General features: G+C 46.6%; 1 protein-coding gene across 9 annotated transcripts in view; it reads right to left on the bottom strand.

Annotated features, from left to right (window-relative positions):
• SLC12A7 (solute carrier family 12 member 7) overlaps window positions 1-13,391 on the bottom strand; it is a 180,964-nt gene that overhangs the window by 30,008 nt on the left and 137,565 nt on the right. For all 9 annotated transcript variants that reach the window (XM_061588706.1, XM_061588716.1, XM_061588744.1 and 6 more), the window contains 2 exons: window positions 9,878-10,073; window positions 6,183-6,352 (listed from right to left, as the gene is read on the bottom strand). In XM_061588706.1, the coding sequence (XP_061444690.1) occupies window positions 6,183-6,352; window positions 9,878-10,073 (366 nt within the window). The remainder of the gene's footprint in view (window positions 1-6,182; window positions 6,353-9,877; window positions 10,074-13,391) is intronic.

Raw genomic sequence — 13,391 nt, 5'->3', positions numbered from 1 at the left:
GATGGAAAGTGGTGACGTACCGCTGGAGAGAGGTGGGTAGCTCCTCTTAAGAAGCGTTTGATGAGCGGGTGAGTGCCTAGGGGTGCTGCCGATGAAGAGACAGACAGAATTGACGAGATGGTGGAGGCCTGTCTACGCAGGGTGTTCGGTCTGAGTCCCAATGTCATGCCTCTGTATAGGAACTGTAGAACGTGCTGTACAGTGGCTTGGGGTGCTGAAAAACCTTTGGAAGTGCACCAGCTGGAAAAAGCACGCCAAGTACTCTGATAGATTCGAGTAGTTGACGGTCGCCTTGATGCTAAAATAGTGTTTATGACCCCTTAAGAAAGACCAGCAGTATTCAACTGTGTCCGCTCAAAAGCCAGGCTGTCAGGCTGAGCCAGTTCGGGTCCGGATGCCAAACTGGACCTTGGGAGAGAAGATCCGGCCTGATTGGGAGGGTCCAAGGATCCGCCATTGACATCGAGAGGAGGTCCGAGAACCAGGGTCTGCGAGGCCAATAAGGTGCTATGAGTAAAATCCGTGTCCGTTCAAGTTGGAGTTTTGTCAATGTCCTGCCTATAAGGGATATAGGCGGGAAGGCATACAGGAGCCCGTCTGGCCATGGTGTCGTCAGAGCATCCACTGCTTCCGCCGTTGGCTCTAGGTACCTTGAGAAGTAACAAGGCAGTTGGCAGTTGTGGCTGGAGGCGAAGAGATCCAGCGAGAGGGGGCCGAACCTCCGCTGGAGAAGGGAGAACACAGCCGGATGAAGCTTCCATTCTCCCGGATGGACCTTTTGCCTGCTGAGCCAATCGGCCGTAACGTTTAGAGTTCCGCTGAGGTGTTCTGCTCGTAATGACAGGAGGTGGAACTCGGCCCAGTCGAAGATTCGTGTCGTTTCCTCCTGCAGAGCCCTGGACCTTGTGCCCCCCTGTCTGTTGATGTGAGATTTCACGCAAACATTGTCCGTGCGAATGAGGACATGTTGTAGAGCGAATAGTGGCTGGAAGTGTCTCAGAGCCAGATGAGCAGCTCTGAGCTCCAGCCAGTTGATGTTGTGACTTAGGTCCTGGGTTGACCACACGCCTTGGACAAAGGTGGAGTTGCAATGGGCTCCCCAGCCGGACAGACTGGCATCCGTGGTGATTAGGACTCTGGTTGGGTCCCGAAACGGTGTCCCCTTGGTGAGGGAAGTTGTGGATACCCACCAGCGGAATGACTGCTTCAGAGATTGGCCCAGCGGAATTACGCGATGGTTGGACCTGGAAATGTCCACTTGAAAAGGTAGGAGAGCCCATTGTAAAGGTCTGGAATGATGTCGGGCCCACGGAACGATGTGGATGGAGGAGATCATTGCCCCAAGAAACTGGGCCAGAAACATGACATCTGCTGTGGGGCGATGTAGAAGTAAGGTTGCCATGGCTGTGATGGAGGCAATACAGTCTGGGGACAGAAAGAACATGGCTAGGGATGTGTCCAGTATTGCTCCTAAGTGCTGGAGGCGCTGAGTTGGTTGTAGATGACCTTTTTCGGCATTGATCAGCCAGCCGTGAGAATGTAGTGCCTCTAGGGTGAACTGGATCTGCCTGTTGGCCAAGTCCCGGGAGCCTGCTCGGAGGAGGAGGTCGTCGAGATAAGCATAAACATGGACCCCCTGGAGGCAGAGATACGCCAGCATGGTGGCCATCCCACCAGCGGAATGACTGCTTCAGAGATTGGCCCAGCGGAATTACGCGATGGTTGGACCTGGAAATGTCCACTTGAAAAGGTAGGAGAGCCCATTGTAAAGGTCTGGAATGATGTCGGGCCCACGGAACGATGTGGATGGAGGAGATCATTGCCCCAAGAAACTGGGCCAGAAACATGACATCTGCTGTGGGGCGATGTAGAAGTAAGGTTGCCATGGCTGTGATGGAGGCAATACAGTCTGGGGACAGAAAGAACATGGCTAGGGATGTGTCCAGTATTGCTCCTAAGTGCTGGAGGCGCTGAGTTGGTTGTAGATGACCTTTTTCGGCATTGATCAGCCAGCCGTGAGAATGTAGTGCCTCTAGGGTGAACTGGATCTGCCTGTTGGCCAAGTCCCGGGAGCCTGCTCGGAGGAGGAGGTCGTCGAGATAAGCATAAACATGGACCCCCTGGAGGCAGAGATACGCCAGCATGGTGGCCATCACTTTGGTGAAGACTCGGGGGGCCGAGGAGAGGCCGAATGGAAGGGCCCGGTATTGAAAATGGAGGTGGCCTAGTGCAAATCTCAGGAACCGTCTGTGACCCGGGCAAATTGGGATGTGTAAGTAAGCGTCCTTCAGGTCGATGGATGCGATAAAGTCCCCTTGTTGTAGAGCCTCTACAATAGACACCAGAGATTCCATCTTGAAGTGGTGGTATTTCACGAAGCGGTTGAGGCCCTTGAGGTCTAAGACCGCCCTCCATGAGAAGTCTCGCTTGGGAACCGTAAAGAGGACGGAGTACACGCCTTGTAGCCGTTCGGATGGAGGAACAGGCTCTATAGCGGCTATCTCTAGTAGATGTCGTAGGGCGTCCTGCATGACCTTTTTGCGTGCCCTGGAGACGGGGGAGATGCAAAATTTGTCTGGTGGTGTCTGCCAAAATTCTATATTGTAGCCCTGGGTGAAGAGAAGTCTGACCCAGGAGATGTTTGTCAAGTTTAGCCAGATGCTGGAGAAGAAGGAGAGTCTGCCTCCAATGGGGATGGAGTCAGAACTGCCTGCGCTGACAGGTTCCTCTGCCATATGCCTGCCTGCTCTGGTATTGGCCCCTGTATTGTGAGCGTTGTCTGGGCCAGGGTGCCTTGGAGGGACGGAAATTTGTAGGCCTGGTATCCCGTCCTCATCCACCAGGTCGTCCTCTCTGAAAGGGTTGGAAGGAACGGTAAAAAGTAAACCGTCGCACGGGTCTGCGGTCGTCTCTTTTGGCCGTAGCTAGTGCAGGTTTACGATTGTCCTTGGGGTCGACAAGGACTGCTTTGAGTGCGTCCTCGCCGAAGAGCATAGATCCCGAGTATGGAGCTAAGGATAAGTTGGTTCTGGCAGTCGAATTGGCATCCCAATGTTGGAGCCATAGGGTACGACGAGCTACAATTTCGGCGGCAAGGGCGCGTGCACCGTGATGGGAAGCGTCTAACGTGGCGTCGGCCACAAAGGCAGCAGCCTTGTGTATCTTGAGGATACATTTCCTTAGTTTGGCGGGATCCGGGTTGGGGTCGTCAAGGAGATCCTCTAACCACATCATGGAAGCCCGTGAGAAGATAGAGGCGGTAGAAGAGGCCCGGATGGAGTGAGCGGAAGCCTCATGGATCTTACGGAAGACAAAGTCAAGCCTCCTCTCATAGGGGTCCTTGAACAGTGATTCGCCTTCCTTTGGGAGGAGAGACCGGGATACAAGATTGGAAATAGGTTGGTCCACCCCCAGGACGTTCAGAAAGGACATGAATTCCGGGTAAAGGGTATAGAGCTTGTTGGCTAAGGAGGAGGAACGACGTGGACGAAGGGGACGGGCCCATTCTTCTCTGGTCAGTTTTTTAATGGGGTCTGGTACGGGAATGAAGTGCTGCACTGATCTGGGGGACTTGAGAACTCTGGCACCCTTGACAGGAGGGACAACCGGTTGTACAAGTTCTGGTTGAATGCCAAGAGTGTCCATGACTCTACGTGACAGATGAGAGAAATCCGCCGGGTCAAATAGGCGATAGGAGATCTCCTCCTCCTGGTCAGATTCCCCACTCCATTCATCCAGGTCAGTCTGAAAAACGTTCATGTAGTCATCAGACTGAGATTGCTCTACGTCCAGTCTACCCCTGACCACCTCATATGGGTTAGGAGAGGGTAGCGGAGCATCAGTATTTGTCACCAGGGTGTCTCGCAGAGCTGGGCTGTCGCGAGGTTCCAGGCTGAGAAGACAAATGTAGAGAAGGCTGGGGTTGGGATAGGCACCCCAGCAGCTCTCGTAGTTGTTGCAGGAAGACAGGAGTCAACTGTATCCCTGGGAGAGTGGAAGACGGTAGCGCCTGTTCCTGAAGAGGAATTTGAGGCTGCCCAGGCGGAGTTTGAGGAGCTTGACTGGGGAATCCTTCAAACTCTTCCTCTGATGACTCAGAAGGAGACTGGAAAAGTGCAGGAACGGCTGCATGGCGAGGTTTCTCCGGAAGCGAGGGTGATACGTAGCGTGCCTTCTTGGGCACCCGGCAACCAGACAGGTGTTTAGTCTTTGCTTTTGCCTTGGCGTGTTTATGTTTAGCTGGCTGGCGTGGTGATGGACGGCCTGCTTCAGGGGATACTGTCACCTCAGGGTTCAAATCCGCCATGTCAATCTCTGAATGAACGCCCACAATGGGGAAGGAGCGGTAACAGAGCTAAGGTAGAAATAGTATAGGACAGACTAGAGACAGTATGACAGGAGTAAGTACGCCCAGCACGAGGAAAATAACGACTTGGGTAAGGTTGACGCCAAGCTAAGTACACGCACACAATGGGGAAGGTGCGAGACCGCTAGTTACACTGCCAGAAAAGATAAGCCTTATTTAACAATCACAGTGTGGCCAGGGCTAGATACACGCACTCAATGGGGAAGGTGCGGTACCGCCAAGGTACACAGACTAATAATGCGCCGCCAAAGGTGGAGCATAAGTCAATTGGATGTGCACCTACAAATATACACACACACAATGGGGAAGGTGTGGTATAACGGGGCTACTGGAGGTGCACCTACAAATATACACACACACAATGGGGAAGGTGTGGTATAACAGGGCTACTGGAGGTGCACCTACAAATATACACACACACACAATGGGGAAGGTGTGGTATAACAGGGCTACTTGATGTATTTGAAGGAAATACTGATTAGGTGAATATAAGTTTGTTAACAGGAGACTACACAAGTCCCACAACAGGGCTACTTGATGTGTCTGAGGGAAATACTGATTAGGTGAATATATTAGGTGAGTATATGTTTGTTAACAGGAGACTACACAAGTCCCACAAGTGAGAAAAGTATTAGAAAAGAAAAAAGCGGCAAAAAATGAAACAAAATGGCGGCCGCGATATCGGAGCCTCTCACTAAGGCCCTAGAAGGGTTTGAAAACGGCCGGGAGCCAGCTGGAAGGATATGCCACCGGAGGATGCCAAAAAACAGGCAAGAGAGGCGATATCCGTAAGCCTAATTAAGCCCAAGCCGGGCTGAATGAACAGCCAGGCTGAGGGGCCTCTGTAAAATAATTGAATAAATAATTAACAATGGCGGCCGCGATATCGGGGTTGGCGGGAAAACGGGAGCACCACAAGAGGCTTCAGTAATCCCTGAGGGAGGAAACGGGCGGGGTGTCTACGAGGGAGCCACTGCCGCAAGCTTCCCTATGTAGAGGCTGAATTACAGACGGAAATAAGGAGGGGGGAGACCGCAGCCACGGAGCCCCCGCTAGATGATAAAACAGCAACCGCTGCTGTTGGAACCTCAGAAGACTGAATTACAAACGGAAAAAATGAGGGAGGGGACCGCAGCCGCGGAGCCCCCGCAAAAAAGAGAGAGCAGCAGCCGCTGCTGTTGGAGGCTCAGAAGGCTGAATAACAGATGGAAAAAAGGGAGGGGGGGACCGCAGCTGCGGAGCCCCCGCTAAACGGGAAAGCAGCAGCCGCTGCTGGTGGAGCCTCAGAAGGCTGAATAACAAACGGGAAAAAGGGAGGGGGGGACCGCAGCCGCGGAGCCCCCGCTAAACAGGAAAGCAGCAGCTGCTGCTGGTGGAGCCTCAGGGGAAACCCCGAAGAAATAAAGAGGTAAAGCGATAAGGAGAAGAGTTGAAAATAAAGACTTAGCTACGCTCTGTCTAAATTCCGATCTGCCTCGGACGGAGGCAAGAATGAAGACTGGAGTGGGAGGGTCTCGAGCCCCAGGTTTTAACTCTAGTGCATTCTTGCCTTCGGATGCTAGATGGCAGTACTACCCAATCTGATGGCAGGCTACCTGTGGAAAATGGCCTTCCATTACCCTTAAAAGATTATGGCACAGACAGATCCTGCACTGGTAATATTTCAGGTCTGAGCTGCTTGTCTTTTGTTTACATAGTACTATGTCTCTGGTCCTTTATAGAGTTTCATAAACAAATGTTCGCTGCTCCAAGGAACGTACAATCCAAATTTGTTCATTTTAAAGCAAAGTTTCGTGATGAAAATAGATGCTAGTACCTTGTGTTGTCGCAGCAGGAAAGGAAGCAACATCAACATGCCTCCATCGTGAACAATCCACCATACATCTATGTTACCCTCACTAAAGCGTTCTTGATTCATAGGGAACAAATCTATATTTTTGGCAACCAAAAGAGCTTGTTGTGCAGCTGTTGTTTCTCGAACAGTGTCTGAAAAAAGAAAAGGCCAATCAAAAATCATTACTATATGACAAAACCCAAGAGGAACTTTTAAAACCTTTCCTCCTTGTCATGTAAGACATTTTTTAAAATAAAAGTTTTTCTTACCGTAAACTTCTGTTTGGTGTTGGCAGTGGAGGACATTCTTTTGTAGGGATGACGCCTCCTACAGGACTGGCAGGCAGGGTCCAGAATCCTTTGCCTCCTCTTCCAGGGCGAAGAGTCGTCCTGCTCTCTAGTTCAGCTGACAGGGCAAGAACCACTCCTCCGCCCATTATCAACAAAGAACTTAACCATCACACTATACCAACTAAAATGGGGAATTTAATGCCCAAGAAAAAGAAACACCACATCCCCACTAACATTACCATGTACTATGGAAGACATGACAAAACAGCCTAAACATGCTAATGATGTAGGATGGAGGTGGAAGCCCTAGCACCACCCCCTCCCGAATTTCAGCAGAGGATCAGAATATGTATCGGCAGAGGAAGGCGAGGTGGGGAGAATGTCCTCCACTGCCAACATCAAACAGACGTTTATGGTAAGAAAAACTTCCATTTTAACCTATTGGCAGTGGAGGACATTCTCTTGTAGGGATGTATCAGAGCAGTCCCCTCACCCCTGGGTGGGCTTCCTGTGCCCCCATCTACTGCTGAACAATCTTCTAAAAAACCTTCCTACCATATGCCATATCCACTGATGAAAAACTACTGTATCTATTTTGCAGTGTTTCACAAAGGTGTGCGGCATAGCCCAGGTAGCAGCCCTGCAAATGTCCAGTACAGGGAAGTTGTCCTTAAATGCAGCAGAGGCTTCCGCCCCCCTCACTGAATGTGCCATGAGACTGCTAGGGGTTTCCTTGCCTAGTGCAGAATACGCTTGAGAAACTGCTGAGCATAACCAGCGAGAAATGGAAGAAGCAAATACCTTCTTTCCTTTAGATGGCCCCGAAAAGGCCACAGAGATTCAGAGCAATGGAATTCTAAGGTGTGATCCATATAAAGGGAGATGAGACAGAAACCTTGGTAACCGAGCATTGGCAGTCAAGGCGAACAGGTCTGCTCTCATTGTGCCCAAACGTTCCACAATCATATTGAACACCCATGGGTTCAACTGCCACTCTGCCTCCTTTATGGCCATTCGACTCAGCCAATCTGCCGTAACATTCTCCAGACCCACCAAATGTTTGTAGGTTGTGCTCCGCCCAGTGAAGAAGACTGTCAGCCTTGGAGATCAAGGTTGCCAACCTGGTTTCCCCTTGTTTGTTCACATGTGCTTTTGCACACACACTGTTGGTGCGGACAAGAATGAGGGCACCTCTAACCTCCAACACCAAGGCCCTCAGCCCCAGGTGCATCACCTCGTTTTAGAACATTGATGCTGAGTCGAAACTCCATCTGCGACCAGGTTCCCTGCACCATGCTGTGCCCCAGATGAGCTTTAAGTCCCTCCCCCTCAAAAGCGAGGACTGCGGACGATGCCAACACTGCGACAGGAGGGTCCACAGCCAGAACCGATAACTGTTACATCACCTTATCATTAAAGGTACAGGGCTTCTTTACGACATTTGCAACCATTTCCCCCTTTTCAGGGTGTGCCCATTCCGCTTTCCACGACTCATCAAAAGAAAGTCCAACCCCCTGCTCAATGCAGGAACCCAAATCAAAGCATTCCCGACAGATGGCTGTCCAGCTGCCTCGTGAATACCTCCAGTGTTGGAGAGCCCCTCAGCTTCCCCAGTCCTCACAGGACTTTTTAAAAATAAAAATAAAAAGAGTGCTTCACTCAGGATTAATGAGGGAGTCTGCCCAAAAGAACTTGGTACTTTTGATTTGCCAACCCCGTTTGCCAGGAAAACATCGACAAAATGGCGGGGGGGGGGGAGGAGAAGTAATTACAGATGAATCCCAGAGGATGCAGAAACATCTGCCCCCCTATGAACTGGCCAGGCTGAGGAGAAAGGCAGCCGCCACCTCTAGAAAGCTTCTAGCGCGGGTCACCGCAAAAACAAAATGGCGCTTCTGACTTTTTATGAGGAGAAATATCTGCCACCACTATACCTGGCCCAGCTGAGAAGGGAAAGCAGCCTCAGTCTAGGGGACTACCAGCGCTCTACACTGCAGACAAAAATGGCACTCCTGCCTTCCCTGCGGAGGCTATTCCCTCAGCTTCCCCCAAAAGAAAAAATGTTCAAACCGGGCAAATGTGAAGAAATGCAGTTCAGAAGGCTACATATAAGCAGCCAAAACCGCCAGAGCAGGCACTCTATGTGAAGCCTTTCTTGGCACTCCAACATCAAAGCCTGATAAATTGCTCGCCCCTGGAATGCAGGGCGGACCCTCACAGGCAGTAGTTAGGCAGATGGCTCCGGCCTGGGAGAGAGGAACTGGTGGTTCAGCGGGGCAAAGCCCCCAGAGGCCAACGCTGAAATGATCAGATAAACACAGGGCGGACCCCGGCACCACCTATGTCTTCCCTCACAAACTCCCACTCAGGCACTTACTGTACAATAACAACAAACCCAACACAGAAATCACACTCACACGCACAAGGGAGAAAGGAAGAGGAAAACAATCTCAGTAAAGGCAAAGATAGTCTAAGGGAATTTAGACCGCTAAAGGACCCTTACTGCTCCCCACGGGCAGGGTCGAACTGGAGGGCAAGATGACTCTTTCCCCTGGAAGAGGAGGAAGGATTCTGGACCCTGCCTGTCAGTCCAGTAGAAGGCGTCATCACTACAACTGAATGTCTTCCACTGCCAACAGGTAAATTTTAATAAATGCTTGAGCTGTATCTGTGTTAGGGAGATGCAGAAAATAATAAACTTTAGGTAATTGGTGCCTTTTCATAAGGTTACTTAATACATCCTTTGAAAATAAGACGGGACAGATCTGCAGTTTATAATTACCAGGGGTGACTGACTTCTGTATTCTGAGGCCAAACCTTTCTCACATATTGGTGCTGAACCTGGGCCTGAAATCATACTGATATGAGTCAAGATATTATTTAAAAATTACATCCTCCACCTGCAATTTTCTAGTGCTTCTAGATTAGAGATGTGAAAGCCTGGAAAACAACTGGAATTTTTTTAAAAAACAAAAATATGTTCTTCCCTTCCCTCCCAAAAATCTCCCCCCCCCCATTTTTTTCTGGGCCTTCACATCTCTACTGAAGATCCTATCATCTCATCCTGCTGCACTTTTAGACCAAGCTAAGTAAAAGCCTTACTTTTTATGTTAAGGACAAAATCCAGCCAAAGTTGGATTCTACTGATTTCAATGAGACAATTAAGGTGCTCAATTTCCCCACTGAAATCAATGGAACTTAAAGGTGCATAGACTTTGGCTGGATCATGCCCCATCTATCTCCCTGATATCTGAGAAATTCTCTTCAGCCTGCTATTTTCAGGGCACAGTTGAACCTTTGAGTATTCTGAGGTCAATTAGATGAAATTATTAGATGAATTGTTATATGTTGCCACTACAATCATATCAGCTGTACAGTCCTACACACCAACAAAGTTCTTCCAAGAGAAAGGATTATCAGTCTGCTTCCAGGATTGAGGCCATGCCATCAATACTGTGTTATGCTTCATCCCTCCAAGGCCAGCAGATTGTATCAAATGGGAAATTCCATCTCTAACAGTGGACGATACCACAATCTGGCAAAATCCTTTGGTCCTCTCTAATCCCATTAATGATCTAATATTCTGTAGGGGGAAAAGATACATGCATAAATATTTATAAACTCTCATAAGACTATTAAAAGCATCAAACATTTCCGACAATGCTGTGAAGTATTTAACTGAAAATTTATTTGGCTGAAAAGTTTTTTGAATTATCCAGTAATTTTGTTCTGTTGAGAATTAGGGTCACTTCAAGCACAACTTTCCCCCCCTACATGCAGAACTTCTCTGCAAGCCAAAATGCATACACTGTCATGTGTATCAATTATAGGACCACATCTTAGCAATTTGTGAGCCACAACCTGGTTTGGATGAAGTTCTCTCATTGTCATCTCCCAAAACGTGGTGGAGGAGCAAGAATACTTTCCTGCAGGCATCCATTTTAAAAGGATGCATAAAAACTAATGGGAATAAACTTGAAAAACATAACTTATATCCCAGATAAAACCCAGACTTTAACCACATGATCTAAGCTCACACATGTTGGCTTTTACATGTGCACCTTTTCAAATGTTCAAGCGTGGACATATAGCAGACTCGGAGATGGGACAAGTATGTTATGAAGGGAATACATGCTCTTGTATCACATCTGTAAGACAGATCATGGGAGAAATCAGGCCAATTAGATTTCCAGATCATGAAAAACTATGGAATGCTTTAAAAGAAATGGGGGTGTCACAGCATCTGATTGTCCTCATGCGCAACCTATACTCTGCACAAGAAGCTACTGTAAGGACGGAATATGGAGAAACTGACTGGTTCCCCATCGGAAAGGGTGTGAACAGGGGTGTATTTTATCACCCGTTTATTTGATCTATACGCAGAACATATACGGAAAGCAGGATTGGATCAAGATGAAGGAGGTGTGAAAATTGAAGGGAGAAATATCCAGAATTTAAGATATGCAGACGATACCATACTACTAGGAGAAACCAGTAATGATTTGAAACAAATGCTGATGAAAGTTAAAGAGGAAAGCACAAAAGCAGGACTACAGCTGAACGTCAAAAAGACTAAGGTAATGACAACAGAAGATTTATGGAACTTTAAAGTTGACAATGAGGACGTTGAACTTGTCAAGGATTATCAAAACCTTGGCACAGTCATTAACCAAAATGGAGACAATAGTCAAGAAATCAGAAGAAGGCTAGGACTGGGGAGGGCCGCTACGAGAGAACTAGAAAAGGTCCTCAAATGCAAAGATGTATCACTGAATACTAAAGTCAGGATCATTCAGACCATGGTATTTCCGATCACTATGTGTGGATGTGAAAGTTGGACAGTGAAAAAAGCGGGTAAGAGAAAAATCAACTCATTTGAAATGTGGTGTTGGAGGAGAGCTTTGCGGATACCATGGACTGCAAAAAAGACAAATAATTGAGTGTTAGAACAAATTAAACCAGAACTGTCACTAGAAGCTAAAATGATGAAATTGAGGTTATCATACTTTGGACACATCATGAGAAGACATGATTCACTAGAAAAGACAATAATGCTGGGAAAAACAGAAGGGAGTAGAAAAAGAGGAAGGCCAAACAAGAGATGGATTGATTCCATAAAGGAAGCCCCAGACCTGAACTTACAAGATCTGAACAGGGTGGTTCGTGACAGATGCTCTTGGAGGTTGCTGATTCATAGGGTTGCCATAAGTCGCAGTCAACTTGGAGGCACATAACAACAACATATAGGTGACAAGATTGCACGATTTGTATTCTGAAAGAGGAATGTACATGGAGGTACATTTTGTCCCCATTTGGAAATTAATCTCCATGTAGAAAAATGTCACATCTTGCTTTCCTCTTAAAAGACCAACAAATGTATCATGGGAATACATTTTTCAGCTATTTTCCTATAACTTATTGATTTATTTACTGCATCTCTTATTTACTTGGGCCAGTGTGCCACCATCACTTATATCAAACTAACACCAACATACATACTCAACTGGACATTTATATTAGGTTTGTTTTGGGTATTGTTCTGCTGGAAGTAAACAGGAAAGAGGACTTAAACAGCCAGGTTTTCTAGCAATAAAACCAGATTTCTTTTTTGAAACAAGTATACCCTGTTAGTTTCAGACCTTCAAAATTTTATCAACCAGGAAAAGTCAAGCAGTTCTAACCCATTACAATGACTATTAACTTGCTCCCAGAAATACCAGTTTAATATTTAACATTATTACGTAATAAGGATGAATTAGAGCAAAAGAGGAAAAGTGTTAAATGAAAATATTTAAAGGTCTAAAATGAGAAAATGAATTACTGAAACAATTATCGCCTTTTTTATCTGGAAATTAGATTTAGTTCTTCAAGGTAGGGAGCAAATCTATCAATTTTCATAAATAAGAAAAAAGGCGGAAGAGTGGGTATAATTAGATGTTGCAATCTCCTTCTTTGAGCATGACTACTAATTACATATAAATTAATACATTTGCAGGTATAGGTTCTAAAGACAGATAAATACTTAAAGCTATTTCTGGTTTTAAAGTTATCCTAAGTACTATTTGCACGGATTCCTTAATTATTTTAGCAATATACATTGTACAGGTAGACCAACATACAAACAAGGTATTGAGTCATAACCAGGATAGATCTGCCTGTCAAATTAAAACATTCTGACAAGAACATAGAGCCTGTTTAGACTGCAGCTTTTGTTGTTATATGCCTTCAAGTCGATTATGACTTAACTGCTTGGGACCAGGTCACCTGAAAGATTGCCTTCTCCCATATACACCTACTGAACCTTAAGATCCTCTTTATAAGCTCTGTTCCAAGGGCCCCTGCCAAGGGAAGTGAGGGAGGTGGTTCTTGACGAGAGGACATTCTTTGTGGAAGAGCCTTTCCAGAGAAGATCACCTGGTGCCTTCTTCATGGGTTTTTTTTCCAGAGCCAGGTGGAGACCTTTTTATTATCTAAGAAATTGGGTTTTTAATGTGTAACAGGTTTTATCTTCCTCTTTCTGTGGGTTAAGAAACTTATATGATTTCTTTGTTTTGTTTTTATATTTTTATATTTTATTTTTATTATTTTATTATTTGTGAGCTGCCCGAAGAACATATGTCATTGGGTAGCCTATATGAATACAGTAGTTTTTGAAGTAAATAAAGCTTTTATATTTCTAGCAGCAAGGGATAATTTTCAAATTCCATTCCGAATGCAATAGAGTAACTGCTATATTAGTTTTTAAATCATCAAACTATTGTGATTAAAAATTCATCTCAGCAACCATTTGCAAACTGCTGAGCCATCTCCTTTTTCTTGGAATTATTCCAGGCAGACCTGGAAGCTTATCTTGTTAAATATTAAGGAGGTACTACATTTAAGCAAATGCTGACTTCATACA

This window comes from Rhineura floridana, chromosome 1, assembly GCF_030035675.1.
Source record: "Rhineura floridana isolate rRhiFlo1 chromosome 1, rRhiFlo1.hap2, whole genome shotgun sequence".
Taxonomy (NCBI): domain Eukaryota; kingdom Metazoa; phylum Chordata; class Lepidosauria; order Squamata; family Rhineuridae; genus Rhineura; species Rhineura floridana.
Note: the sequence above shows the minus strand (reverse complement) of the source record. Positions and strands in the feature narration are given on the sequence as shown.